General features: G+C 35.5%; 1 protein-coding gene across 11 annotated transcripts in view; it reads left to right on the forward strand.

The window, feature by feature from the left end:
• The window catches only part of RNLS (renalase, FAD dependent amine oxidase), a 307,783-nt gene that overhangs the window by 239,932 nt on the left and 52,032 nt on the right, over positions 1-15,819 (forward strand). For all 11 annotated transcript variants that reach the window (XR_009497862.1, XR_009497863.1, XR_009497864.1 and 8 more), the window contains exon 6: positions 7,232-7,407. Coding sequence is in view for 7 of the 11 variants with exons in the window: in XM_059899088.1 (XP_059755071.1) it covers positions 7,232-7,407 (176 nt within the window). In the remaining 4 variants the exon portion in view is untranslated. The remainder of the gene's footprint in view (positions 1-7,231; positions 7,408-15,819) is intronic.

A 15,819-nucleotide genomic window follows, 5' to 3' on the forward strand; every position in this document is an offset into this window, starting at 1 on the left:
TAAAAACAAAGTTTAACGGATGGAAAATGTCTCTGAAGTATTTGCATGTAAATAAGGATGTCTCAGTAAGTTTGAGCTTGCTATATGAGTGTAGAGTGTAGATTCCTCAATATAATTTTGGAAGAAGGTAGTCAGAAATGGTGACAAATTTGGGTCAGAAGTGGGAAGGGAATATTCTAATTTAAAACTGTCCATATATCCAGTTTTCTAAGACAATGTAAAAATGCATTCTTCCTCCATTGCTTTGTTAAGTTTGTTGTCCTATACTAAATACTTACTATATTTTTAGGATTTTTTTCCAGAGAGATATAGTCTGATTAATTGACTATTACTGTCAGCCAGTACTAGGCTGATTTGACTGCCGTGTCTTTATAATGCATTTAAATATATGGCAAAATAATTCTCCATTCACTGATTTTTTTTTTAATTTTTAATATTCTCATTGCCTTATTTTTCCTTTAGAATCATTTTTCAAATTCCAAAAAACTTGTAGAATTAATTAAGAATTATTTTTTCCTTACTATTTATTGTTGGTATATAGGGAAATCAATTTAATATCAAATTTTTAAAATTAATCTGGTGGATTTTATGTTGGCTTATTATTATTTTAAATCATGATTTTCCTTCTTTCTATTAATTATAAATCTTATTTTTATTTTTTATCTTAGTGCATTAACCAGAGCAATGTTAAATATCATTGGTATTACTAAGCATCCTTGGTTTATGCTGATTTTACTGTGAAAATCTATATTATTTCATAGTAAAGTATGATATAGACCAACCGCTTAAGGAAGATATTCTATCTCATTTTGAGAAAGTCACTTTTTTTCATGTTGTATCTTTTTTCCATGAATTGATATTAATTGTTAATGGATGCCTTTTAAATACATATTGAGATTAGCATGTTTCTTTTCATTATACCTATTAATATGAAAGAACATACCTATTAATATTAATAGAAGAATGATCTATATAGTTTGGTGTGTGTTTATATGTGTAAATGTGATGTGTGTGTCTGTAATCAACATTATACTAGCTTGACAATTTTAAACAAATCACAAGTAAACCACTTAGGACCTGGAGTCTTTTTTTGTTTTAAATATTTATTGACTGTGTTTTCAATTTCTTTTATGTATTTTAGTTTATACTGATTTCTTTTATATTGAGTTAATTTCGGTAACTTTTTTTTCCAAGAAAAATTAGCCTGTTTCTTTTAGATTTAAAAGTTCATTCACATGGACGGGTACACTTCTTTGGCTTTAAAGAACTTATCTGTATCTGCTATATCCTATCTGGCAGAGGGAGACAGTGGGGATGCTTGCCTATCTTTAAGTGGAGTGGAAAAAAACAAAAAAGAAATAAAATGTCTCCCCTGAAATGCCAAACCACATATCCACCTTCAGGCAGATTTGGTGCCAGAATTCATTCTGCTAGTATGTTCTAAAAATCCAGTTAAAGTAGTCATATGCAGTATTGCCTCCAAGGTATCTGGCAGAAATGAAAGTAACTCTCCAAAGGAATAATCTTTAAACTCAGGCCTCAAAGAATTTCTGAGACAAAGTTCCTAGGAACTTTAGGCTCACCATAGGAACATGGCTCACAATAGAAAAAAAAAAAAAAAAAATCACGTAAGACACAAGGAAACACACCATCATGAGCAACAACGATTGATTGCACCTATTAATATGAAAAAATGAACTTATTAATATATATCTATTAATATTAATAGAAGAATGTTAATAGATTTGTGTGTGTTTATATGTCTACAAAAACACTCAAACTCCTAAAGATTGCAGATTTTTAAATAACTAAAGATAATATAGTATATTGATTGTGTTTAAAGAAATAAAAGAGAGTACTGACAATGTGACTAGGGAGAAAGAAGCTATCAAAACTGATCATGCAGATTTGAAAAAAAGAATTTTTTAAAATGAAAAACAAAATAACTTAACTTTGAAATTAAAAGGACAAATTAGACATCAGTATAAATACATATGTAGGGAGAATGGTAAACCAAAAGATAAATCAGAAGAAATTACATGGAATCTAGCATAGAGAGGGAAAACATTTTAAAAAGATCAAGACACATGAAGATAGAATGAGAATATCTATCATATCTCTAAGTAGAGTACTGTATCTACTAGACAGGGAGAAAGGAGAGAACTCATGGCTGAACAATTTCCAAAATTAATGACAAAAATGAGTCTTCAGATTCAGAAAACACAATGAAGTCAAAGAAAGTAAGCAAAAAGAAACTTAAAACCTCAAAATATTCAAGTAAAACTGCAGAACACCAAAGGCAAAGAGAAAACAATATAAGCATCCAGATATGAAAGAAGAATTACCTGCAATCAAATTGAGTTGACTTCCTAACAGCATCAATAAAAGCTAACCTACATTGGAATAATATCTTTAAAGTGCAGAGAGAAAATATTCTCAATCTATTATTATATACCAAGGACAACTATCTTTCACAAATGAGGGTGAAATAAAGACATTTTTAGAAAAACAAAAACTGAGAAGAGCCTACCTTCAACAGAACCTCATTAAGGAACTTCAAAAGGAGACACTTGGGGAAAAAGAAAATGACCCTGTAGAGAAGATGTGAGATCCATGAAGAAAGCTGTGGGTAAATATTAATAAACATTAACTATATTAAACAAAACTTAAGAAGTAAATCCTGGACAACAAAAGCTTACACAATCAGAGTTAAAGTATTCTAAGGTTCTTACATTATTCAAGAGAAAGATAAAGATATTAACTTTTGACTTTAATATGGATGTTTAAATCTATGGGTAATTCCTAAAAATAGAAATAAACTGTTAAACTTACAAATTAGTAAAGGGAAAGAAAGCAATAAGGGAGAAAATTGGTTTAATTTACAAGAATTTTTTTTATTTTAAAAAGAAACAAAGAAATGTTCAAAAAGTGGAACAAATAGCAGAAAATAAACTTTCAGATAAAAAGCACAACATATTTTTAAAAGGTATCTGGAAACAGCAGGAAAACGGTAACATAGCTTCAATATAAAGCAAAAACTGTCAGAACTAAAAGGAGAAATTGGCAAATCTGCCGTCATAAGGAGAGATTTTTAACATAGTACTTCTCTCAGTAACTGATCAAGCAGACAAAAAATTCATAAAAATTTAGTTGATTAGAACCATACAATTAATAAGATTGTTCTAATGGACTTATTAAACTGTTAATTCAACATCTAGAAAATTCTATTCAATCGCACATGTAACACTTATGAAAACTGACTAAGCCATTCAACAAATCTTAAAGTATCATACAGTTCACAGTCTCTGACTCAACACAGTTGAGTTAGGATTTGTTTCTAAAATGTATTTTCCTATAAGCCCCATATAGTTAGATGTTATTTTCTGGATCCGATACGACAACCTTTGTCTTTAAGCAGGTTTAACCTGTTAATACTTATTATTATGACTGATATGACCATGGATCTGAGGCAGCGAAAATACTTGTTTTAAAACAAATTTCAGTGTCTATTTGGAGAACAGGTGACTTCTGTAGCTTTTAATTGTAGGTATTTCATGTGAGAGGCTTCTAAATCTTAGTGTTCTATTAACAGTACGTGATAATGCTGCTGTTCTTGCTGTTATCAACTTTCAATGTCTTGACCTCCACCCAAAACTGTAGACTAAAAAAAAAAGCAGTGCCCACTTCATACCCATTAAGATAGCTGTTTAAAAAGATAAAATACCAAGTGTTGGCAAGGGTGTAGAGAAATTAGAACCTTTGTGCATTGCTGGTAGGAATGAAAAAATGATGCAACTGCTGTGGGAAATGATATGGTGATTGATCAACAATTTAAACATAGAATTACCATATGATCCAGCAATCTCACTTCTGAGTATATACCCAAAAGAAGTGAAAGCAGAGACTTGAACAGATAATGGTACACCCATGTTCATAGCAGCATTACTCACAATATCCAAAAGGTGAATGCGTTGGCAAAATATGGTATATACACACAATGGAATATTATGTGGCCTTAAAAAAGAAGGAAATTCTGACACCTGCTACAACATGGATGAACCTTGGAGACAAGTGAAATAAGCCCATTACAAAAGGACAAATATTGTATGATTCCACTTATATGAGGTACCTAGAGTGGTCAAATTAATAGGGACAGAAATAGAATGGTGGTTGACAGGAGCTGGGGCAAGTGGGGAGTGAGAGATTACTTTCTAATGCCTATAGAGTTTCAATTTGGGAAGATTTAAAAAGTTCTAGTGATGGATGGTGGTGATGGTTGCGGAACAATGTGAATGTACTTAATGCCAGAGAACTGTACACTTAAAATAGGTTTAAAAGGTAAATTTTATATTATATATATTTTACCATAATAAAAAAAAAGCTGCTGTGCCTCTACCCAGGAATAGTCTGCCACTCTTCCTGGGGTGTTAATATAAGAATCAGTCTTAATACTTTCAGAGAAGTCAACTCTGTTATCCCTTTCTAAAGCTGTTCTTACCACAGCAGAGGTCAAAACAAAAATATTATCTAGGGGTACCTTATGTTTGTATAGCACTTTATATTTGAAGAAGGCTTTTATGTATCCAAACCCATTTAATCCTGTGACAGCCTTATAAGGTAAGTAGTATTACACCCCTCTAATTAATGGAAGACAGTGGAGCCTAAGAGATTAAGTTGTCCAAGACCACTGGGCTATTAAGGATGCAAAGGTTCAAATAACTTATCTTCTGACTGAAGCCATTGATCTCCCAACATACAGAAATAGTTGTCAACTTACTATGAACTTTACATTTAAAATGCCAAAAGCAAAGTGCTATGCTTGTTAAACTGAATAAAGAAAAGAAAAAGAAAGATAACATCATTACGTTCTCAGGGACCAAGGAATAATGATTACACTGAGTTTACGCTCTGAATCCTATTAACATATTTGTGGCTTTTTATAGTGCTCTAGTTCCAAGCCTTGGTCACGTTTAAACTCCAGTTGGCTATTTGTATTTTTGCACTTTAGCTTCTGAAAATACCCCTTAATTTGGGGGTTGAGGGTCTTTCCCTTAAAACTCATTGTCTTAGGTTGCAGCTGTTCAAATTTTAATTGAAATTCTCAAAAATTTTTGTCTGATTCCAATAAAAACAAGTAGCCAGGTTGTTCTCTCATTGTTATGCAAGAACTGTTTCATTTTTGGTCTTGAATTTCCTTTTTTATTGCTCTCCTTGGAGTGGATGGCTAATGTAAATGGGAGAAACCTGGCAAGGCACCATCACTACCCTTAGCAATTACAGGAGCTCCCCGCTAGAACAAATGTCTGGGTCAGTGCAACCTCATGCACACAGCTGAGTTTGTTTCCCTTTGAAGACTGCCATAGATAAGTCAACTCAGAACCCCAACTCTCCTGCTTCCGAATGCTGACCCAGTAGCTTTCTCTGTCTCTGGGAAGGTTGGGAACCTCATGGAAGAGGGGTGACATTTTTGCCACCCCTTTCTGTGAACAAGCCTCCCTGAATGTATTAACTGACAACATAGATAACACTCCCTGAGGCAGTATGCAGTAGGTTTCTCACAGTGGTGGTATTCAGTGAAAGATTTGAGATTTTGCACTCCCGTGTGGTACCAGTAAAGTAGACACTGGCAGGTTAAACACTGAAGGTTCAAAGAGAGGGTCCCCTCTTTGCTCTTTCAAGTTGTTCCAGCTACCGTGAGGTGAAAACTGGACAATCTTCTTACCATTGCATTTACAGCACAGATTCTGAAGTCAGATCCCCCACTTCATATATATTAAAATGTTTGAGAACACGCCACTTTAAAGTGCTCACAGCATTTTGGGTCTCTCTTCTGAGAGACCCAAATTCGTTTACAGTATTTTGCTGTAAAATTCATAAGCCAGAGTGCAACAAGAAAATGAAGTGCTTTAACAAAAAAATAACTCACATCTATCGTTTGGACAACACCAGGAGAACTTTTCCCTTGGATATATCTGATTTATTGCTTTTATTCTCATAGCTTACATTTATTAAGCACCTCCTCTGTGCCAGAAACTGTGCTAAGCACTTCACACACATTATGTTGTTTAATCCAGACCACAGAACAGTGTGGTAGATGCTAACTTATTCTCATTCTACATACATACACACAAAGTAAAGAGGTTGAGTGGACACACAACAAGTAAGTGGCTTGTTCTGTGTAAAATTACTTTTTTTGTGTAAAGATGTACAAACCTATCTCAAAGAGATTGTTGCCTTTTATAACAACCCCGAAAAGAACTTTATAATCCCAATTTAAAGAATTTTCAGTATCAGGCTTCCCAACCCCTGTCAGTAGCTTATAGATTTTAGTATTTTCTTCTTTCAGCAGGGGGGAACACCAACTTTCATATTATAATTTCATGCATTTCATATCTATTTTGTTTTCCCTCAACTTTTCTCTTCTGCATGATTTAAACAAAAAATAATAACAGGAAATCTTGGTTAACATTCCTTCCAAGATTGTATTCTCTAATGCCTCAGTCACTTTGCTTTCAATGTCAAACTTTATTCAATTTTCTATATTCTACTAAAGAGTGAAAGATTTGAAGCACTCGTTATTTGTCATTGTGAAAATATAGCAAAAAAAATTCAATGGCAAACAAAAAAGGAAAGTATCTCCATGTCATGAATGAAGCAGACTTTTTTTTTCAGACTTTTACTTTTAATGCTGCTTAAAAGATGAAGAACATTATGAGGTCAAGCTTGTTTTGAGAAAGGTTTTTTTTTTTTAGGTATTTTATTCTGGCATTTATATAATTTCAACAAGATATTTTTGCAATCCATTTAATATGAAATTAAGAAGATGAACATCTACTTTGTTCTCAGAATTTAAAGCGAATATAGGCTATGTATAAGAAATGGTTCCTGCCCTGATAAGCTTATGCTTTAGTGGTTGAGAGAGATAAACATACCAATAAATTTAATTATACCCAAGGCAGTACATATTAGGTCATTTTACCTTCCTTCAGGTTCTTTAACAAGACCTGAAAATTTGTTCTCTAAAACGCATCTTGAATCTGTCCTCCACGTCAGTGAAGCCTGATTTTGAATTTCAGAAGTAGCCTAATTTTATGCTTCAAAGATTAGAATCTGTTTTCCCTTCATTTATTGTCTGATTATTGTGATCAACTCTTAAATCCGGATTGAAATGCTGAATGACACTAACATGTTACCCACTTTAAGGTGTATCTTTATGTTCCTCTTACACTAGAGTCATCGGAAATCGGGCCTTCCCTTGTGATTCACACCACTGTCCCATTTGGAGTTACATACTTGGAGCACAGCACTGAAGATGTGCAGGAGTTAATCTTCCAGCAGCTGGAAAATATTTTGCCTGGTTTGCCTCAGCCAGTTGCTACCAAATGCCAGAAATGGAGACATTCACAGGTAATCAGAGAATCCAGTGGTATGCGCACAGTTTTCTCAATCAGACCTGACTTTACTTTTTCTCATCCTTTGACACTCACTAGTAAAAGAAATTAACATGATCTTGGGATCAAATATGTGTTTGCCTAATAGAGAAGTTTACATGCAGGTTTTATTATCCCGTTATTTCTCAATAAGAGATGCATATAATTTTCCCCGATGTTATGTTCAAATTCTAGCATCTCAAGACTTATATACCCTGAAGATCTGGGGTTTCCTATGCAGGCAAGGCAGGTTATATATCAAAATGCAGCTGTTTCTCTGGGGTTTTTCTAAATCAGTACTGTGGTTATATAGAAACCACTATAACCTCCCAAATTTTTGCAATATGTCGAATTAACCTTGTAAGTGTATTTTGCTACCACAATTTTCATTTTTATTAAGTTCCCACTTTGGTTTTGACTGCTGCCAGTAGAGCTGTTTGGGGGAGAAAGATGAATACCTGCAACAGCTAGTTGAGCTGTTTTTCAGGGTTAGATAAACCCGCTGATCACCCTACTAGTTCAAACTTAAAATCTCTTTACACTAAAGTAAATGTTGACTGTTTTGAAAATCTCTGCGTACTCCAGCAGAAGTTTGTGAGTATTCATAGAAAAAGTCTTTTGATCTGTAAACTCAGTTGTGAAGTCATCTGGGGACAATGGAGCAAAGGGCAGAAGGAGAAAAGAAGCAGTGACTTGTCTATTTTTTCCTAAGATTTCTGAGCACATTGATTACCTGACTTATCAGCACTATTGATTACCAAAGCTGTGAAGCCTTTAGAAAAAGTGGTTGTGAGAAATCGCAGCAGATTTTATTTATTTTAAAGGACTTTCCAAAATCAGAGGAAATGGTAAATTACTTCCTAAAACATTGCAGCAGGTCTATGTGTTTACCCATATCTTCTCAAGTTAAATTATACACTGAACCTTCTGGGAAAATATTTACTTAAACACACCATGGTCACTTTAAAAGACTTGACTTTTTCCTTTTAAAACAATTTTTAAAATCTCAATAGCTAATGTCTTTAAGTGATATTTAACTTAATCTTAAGTTGGCCTGAAAAAGAAAACAAGGAAATAATCTTGTTGATATAATTTGAAGGTAGATATATTACACAGCAAGTCACTTCGCAGTTTATAAACATTCTTTTAGAAGAAACGATAGTTTCTGAGTTTCTTCTTGTGACTTCCTCAAAGTAATTTATTAATAAACTGAAAAGATGGGTTAAAATCTACTTATTTCCTAAAATTTAATGTGTTAGTAGAAATAGATTTGACTTGCCCACAGAATGGCTTAGTCAAAGTTGTGCAATATCACAAAATTTAATAAAAAAATCTTTGAACACAAAGTACATCCAAACTCTAACAATGATTTGTATTATAATTTGGATGTTCTCCCTTGAAATTATCCCAGTACATTTAAAGTCATGAAATCTACATTGGCTGCAAAGCCTGAAAGGGAATAAGATGTCATTCAAATTTAGAGGTTTGTATTTTCCACTATTCATAGTACCTTGACCAACATTCTACAGAACATAACATCATTATAGCAGAGATCTTACCTACATTGTTCAATAGAGAGAGTGAGAGAGAGAGAGATCTCCCATATCACCTTAGGAAAAAGGCTAATTGGTGACAGGTCCAGAGACTTAATAACATTTAGCTAGTTAGTGTTCAGTTATTATTCCCAAGAGAACGCTTCTCCAATGTTTTTAAAAGGTTCATCTTAACCCTTGAAATTTAACATAAATGTCAATTCACCCTTTTCCCTTGCCATCCCAGGACACAAGCTCTACCTGAAATGAATTCATGAATGTTTGTGTATGAATATGGCCTAATATAGTGCTTAAACTGAAGAGAAGGATGGTGTAGAAAGAGGGACAAAAAAGAAAGAACAGCCAACTGATTTTGAAGTTTCCCTCATTTCTGATTCCCCTTGCAGGAGAATCCTGCCCTTTATTTCTTCCAGGCTGGGTCTCACCCTTCATTTCTTTTCCTCCTTCCTCTGTCCTGCTTCACCCAAACCTTCTCCTGTTCTTCCCACTCCACCCGCTTCCTTCCCTTCTTCCTCACTGACAAACAAATGATACAGCCCTTCAAACCCTCATCTTATAAAATCCTAGATAGACTGCAGGACTGGGGTCCCTGCCTCAGGAAGCAGTGGGTGGTGTGGATTCCCCATCCCAGGCCTCTCAGGCTGGACTCTCCATCTCCACGCATTTTATTTTTCTCTTCTTTTGTACTGCCTACCCTGCACCCTGGCACTCAGTGACTGTGGAGGGTAGGGAAGAAAAAAAGGAAGAGAGATCACAATGATGAACACCCACATTGCATAGTGCAACAGGCCTGGAGCTGGGCGATTCAAAGATGTGATCTCATTTAACATCAAAAGTAGCCTTATGAGGTTGCTAGTTTTAACCCACTACAGCGATGAGAAAAACAAAGCCTCAAAAACATGAAATAAATTCCCTAAGGTCCCATGGCTAGTAATGACAAAACTAGTCTACCTGCCTCTCAGGTCCTTCCCTCCTCTTCACTGACCCTCTGTTTTGAATGGCTGCTGCAACAAATTACTGCAAGTTTGGAAGCTTAAAACAACACAAATTTATTATCGTACAGTTCTGGAGGTCAGAGGTTTAAGATGGGTCTCAGTGGGCTAAAATTAAAGTGTCAGCAGGGCTGTGTTTCTTTCTGTAGGCTCTAAGAGAGAATCCATTTTCTGGCCATTTACATCTTCTAGAAGCTGCCCACAATCTTTGGCTTGAGACCCCTTCTTCCATCTTTAAAGTCAGCAACAGCAGGTCAAGTCCTTCTCATATTGCATCACTCTGACCTTGTCTCCTGCCTCAGTCTTCCTTAAAGGACCCTTGTGATTACATGGGACCCACCTGCATAATCTAGGACACTCATCTCAGGATCCAGTGACTGGCAACATTAATTCCAGCTGTATCCTTAACTCTTTCTTGACATTTAACATTTACAAGTTCTAGGGGTTAGGATGTAGACATCTTGGTGGGGGGAGCCTTATTTCTGCCTAGCACACCCTTCTTTCCCCCCGAATTCTTTGGTAGATTCCTTTATGAGGCAGTATCTCCCACTCCTCTCATAAAACCTCTGGGGAGATCACCAGCCCTTTAAAGCTTTAAGAGCAGCCACTTTAGGAAGTGGCTGCTCTCTGAAAGAGGGAAGGGAGTATTTTGTGGGGGGGCAGTTTTCTGTTTCCCCGATGATGCTCTTCGTGCCTTCTGCTGCCTCTAATGTCATATATCCACAGTGACAGCAGGGGGGTGAAAGATGGTTGTTCATTTATAGATTTGGTTAGTCGTTTATTCCATAAGCATTTAACGAATGCCTAGGACATGTCTAATACTCTGCCCATGGAATCCTAGAGACTAATCTTTGCTGAAAGCCTTCTCCTAAGACACTAAATCAAATTTTTTGTCTTGAGTAAGATAACGCTGCTTTTTTGTGGGTGCTGCTTTTAAGGAAAGAGGCAGATCAAGAAAGAAGGCGTGTTTGAAAGACTTGGGAGCTGCTCTGTGCCTCCCATTTGGGGTTTGAATAAAACACTTGAGTAGGTGGTTCAAACAAACATAACAAAGCAATGGCAGATTTTTCATGATGCTCAGTTCCTCCCTTTTGCAGATATTTGCCTTCCATTATTTAAATGTTTATCCAGTTAATATAACTTGATGCCTAGGCTGTGATGCATTGAATTAAGATTTCTGTAACGAGTATGATATATTAATCCATTCAGCAGAAGAGTAATAACTGAAAACACCTTTCCATGTACATTGACAGGGGACACTTAATCAGTTTGATAACCCTAATACTCTCACCACAATTATTCGCTATGCCTTCCTTTGTTTCAGAGTCTATCATGATGCCTTTCCCAAACTATAGTAAATGTATGATTTGCCTGCGAGTTTAATGCTAATTTTCCCCCATCTTTCTGTAGTTCCTGAAAATTTCAGTGGCTTTTTCTCTCACTTAGCACATTCATGGATTACTTTATTTTTATAAAATCACTGAATCTATTTCAAATACCAAGGAGATCAAGAGAGGAGTTTGAGGGGGGTAGGAGAGTCAGGTGGTAAATGAATACCTTGGTATCTTTGGCAAAAATAAATGGATTTGGACTAGACTATTAAGCTTTTGCTGTAAAGTTAGAAATTAGTTATCTTCTATAGTTAGGTTTTTTTCACTTGGTCTTTTACCCTGAGACTGTACTTTCTCTCTCCTCAATGGTAGTCCTTTTATATTCTTTAAAGAGAAGTATGATGAACTCTTTAAGAATCTGATCAAAGCTATGAATGTGAAGATGTTCATCCTTTCAAAATATACATGTACACATAAACACAAAATTGCATCTAATTATGAAAATTTATCAGTATAAGCAACCTAAAAGTCCTCCCATGAATCCAGCATTAAGGACACCTGCTGTAAATATTATATTCCTATAACCCAAACAAATCAAGAACCCCTCGTTAGCCCAGTCTTGTGTTGTAGTCTAAGAAACAAAATTCAACAACCAAAAGGAATGTAAAGTAACTCTCATCTTTACTAGTATCTTCTATAGAACTTTAAAGAATATCCAAAATTCATCATCCTTAGCAGTACTTTTTGAAGTTTCTCTTCTCATTCCTTATATATCCCACGTCTAGAAGCTCCCTCAAATCTTTTTGCACCCTTAACTCTAGTTTTCCACAGTTTTCCCTGATAATCAGTCATGCAGGCTTATCTCTTTTTTTCTTTCCTCTCTTCAGCCTCCCATTCACGTTCCTCACTTTTAACTCTATCTTTTTTCCCCCCCATCTTAGAAAAGTAAATCTTAGACCTTTTCAATGCAAATTCCCCATTTTGGCTTCCTCAGGTCTTCCCCAGTTGATTACCTTGGTTGACATAGTACTGCCCAGGAGTTAGAAGGAATAAAAGAGAAAAGAGGAAATGTGCAACAGCTTAAGGCCAGAATTTTCTTTAGAGGTTTGTGTTTGGTGGCGGAGGGGGATGTGTACACAGAAAAGCCTGAGTTCACCCACATACTTACATTATTCCCTCATGAGATTAATTTCTGGCCAGTAGCTGTGTCTGATTTCAGCATTGGAAGATCAGGTCGTAATTGATATTTCCATTTTTTCCTTTTCTTTCTTACGTATTTTCTATTTTATCCTCATTTTCTTCTCTTAGGCAGGTTGAAACTGAAAAGCGGTGACTGATTGATTGTATGACTATACCAAAATTATGAATCCAAATGATTGCCCCCTTCAACATAGTCAGTCACCCTAATAAGCCACACCCTTATTTCAACAAGATCAGGCATCTCTTTCAGAGCCTGACACATATTCCTCAGCATGTAATCAGTTGAGTCAGGTCTTTGAAAGCTGAGCTTGAATTTAATGTTTTAGAAACAACCAAAGTCATTTGGACTTAAATCTTTTTAATAAAATGGATGACCAATCTTGACAATTTTCTTAAATGTTTTTATAGAACTAAAGAAATATAGCTGTTTGTATTTAATCTGTTTTAATGTGTCTAGTAAGCTGATTCTAAAAGCTGCTACCCCTAAAAGACATTGGGCAGTGCATCACTACAGATTTAACTATAAGGCCTTCTAGGATAAGTGCTTTGAAAGACAATAATCAGTTGTGTTTATCAGTTAAATACATTAGATGTTTTGTTTTGTAATTTATTTCTAGGATAAAATCATGCTCTTTTGGTCATTCTGCCACTAAGACTTTTCTCCCATATTTGTGCCTTGTAATTCCTGGATTTTTGATAACGTGGTGTAATTATGATCTTGGACTTTGGAGTCAGACAGACTTCGGTTTAAACCTCAGCTTTCCCTGTGCCTTTGAGAAGCTAGACTGTAACTTTAAGCCTCAGGGCCCCATCTGTAAATGGTACAACTGAACCTCCCTCATAGGGTTGTGGTCAGAATAAAAGGGGAGAACACAGTAGAAAACATTTACTACAAAACTAGCACAAAGCAAGTTCTCAATTAATATTATTAAATAGGGGTAGCAAGAGGAGGAGGAGGAGAGGAGGTGGGTGAAAGTGATTCCATGGTTATTTCTTAGTAGATGAGCTCTGTGTGTCTCTTGCTCTCTTTTCTGGTACCTCTCTTCATGCCCACATGCTGTCCTACTTTTTATTTTTTCTTACTCTCTTCTCTTTTCAGAGTCTCTGTCTTTTCTCTTTGTTTCACATACACAGATAGTTCTGGACAAGGATACTTCAGAAGGACTGACTCAATGCCAGGGGCTGTGACACTAAGTCATACCATAGGGACCGTTAACATCAGACAAGATGAAATAAAAGTGGTATATCCCTGTGGACACAAGGACAAGGAACTCTTGTCAGTTTTTTTCAGCTTATAGATTTTTCAGCTTCTTGCCATTCATTCCAAAACTATCTTGTCTGGTAATTTAACACAATTTATGACATGAGTCAAAATTTCCTAGCATGAAATAATGGCCACAAGAGCACTCTTGCCTATGTGCCATAAGTTTATGGTAACATATGGAGAGCCAAAACAGGCCCTTTGGGATCGATGGACTATGGCATGACCCAATCTACCAAGAGCAGGAAATCTAACAGGTGTCAGTCCTGAGCATTCCTTTGAGTAATCTCTCACCTCTTTCTCACTGGCACAGAACTAGCCAGTTGCTTCACTTTATTCTGAGGTAGCTACATATGCATGAGATCATCAGCTGAGAAATTCTGATCATTGAATTAGGGATGTTCAGTCACAGTTTAATTGAAGTTTATATGGGCAGATATTTCCCCTTTTCATAAAATTGCATATTATATGAGCTATTAAACGTTTTAACACATATGAATTTAATTAAATCATTTTTTTTTCAAGTACTCATGACAGGAACTTACCTGCCACGTAGTCAGCATCACACTTTTTCAAAAAAGCTATTTTGAACAGCATTACTTTACAGAAAAGTTTAAAAAGGAGTCTGTCATTTTTCCTGTACAAATGCAAAATATATTCATCTGCACCCAGTATTACTACTGAAAACTGGATGATGGATGTTATTATATGGGTGTGGACAACCTAAAAGAAATAGGCCCTTTCCCATAAAGGGAAGTCCACTTGGTCTGTTTAGAGTAGACATCAGTATTATGCTCTAAAACTAACAAGCTGAACTAAAAAGTTCAGTTAACAAACGCTATTTATACCGACATTAGATATTAATAATATATATTCATCTTTTCATTTAACATACATTTATTGAGTTCCTTCTATGTGCCAGACTTTATACTGGATTCTAAAGACTCAAAGACAGCTCCCTTCATTCAAGGACCTTCCCATATAATCAACAAGGCTGACCAATAAGCAGATAATCATGATATGGTACAGTTTGTTCTAAGAAAGGGATACACAATGTACTGTGTGCACAGAGAACAGATTTGAGGAGAAAGTGGTAATAAATAGCTTCCTACAAGAACATGTCATTTGAGCTAAATCCTACAAGATTAAGTCAGAGGGGCAAAGGGAATGATGATGGAATGATGTTCTAACGTTGTGTACACTTTCCCAGAGGCAGGAGAGTGCAAGATACATTCTTGCTTTTCATCTTGATCTTGCCATCATCTGTTATAGCATTCATATAAACCATGACAATGTACATCATCATTTTATTAGAGAGTGTATATGCATAATCATTCTCTCTCTCTCTCTCAAAAATGCCATTTATTAATCCCCTACTCTGTGTAGCTCACTAGGCTCTGTATGTAACTCTCTTCATCTCTACCCTGTGAAGGTTTATACTCCTTCCCCACTGCATAGGTCAGAAAGTTGGGGAGTTGAGAGCTCAGTGCCTTGTGTGAGGTTCTTCTACTAGGAAGTGGCAAAAATGGAATTCAAACACAGGTCTATTTAAAAATCTAGTGCTTTTAAACACTCATTCTACTGCTGGTAATTGAGATCTGGCTTTCCTCCAATTATGACACATTCTTCTACCATCATTCTGTTGGCTGCTGTCAGTTAGAAATAATAATTAACGTTTATACTCTGATTTTAGAAAGTACTTTTATACTTGTTTTCATTTGATCCTCACAACAATTCTGACAGATCAGGAAGCATCTTTGTTTAAATGAGGAAACTGAGGTTCAAGTTGACTGTTTTGCCTAACATGATGCAATAAGTGAGCAGCAAAATAGAAACTGAATATGTCACTTTTACATTCAAAAGTCCAAGTTTCACACTGTATACAAAAATTAACTAAAAATGGATCATAGACCTAAATATAATACCTTAAACTATAAAACTTCTAGATGAAAACATAGGAGAAAATCTTTACAATCTTTGGTTTGGCAAACATTTCTTAGATAGCATGCAGAAATCACAAACCATAAAAGGATAAATTGATAAATTGGGCTT

The sequence above is a fragment of the Balaenoptera ricei genome, chromosome 16, assembly GCF_028023285.1.
Source record: "Balaenoptera ricei isolate mBalRic1 chromosome 16, mBalRic1.hap2, whole genome shotgun sequence".
Taxonomy (NCBI): Eukaryota; Metazoa; Chordata; class Mammalia; order Artiodactyla; family Balaenopteridae; genus Balaenoptera; species Balaenoptera ricei.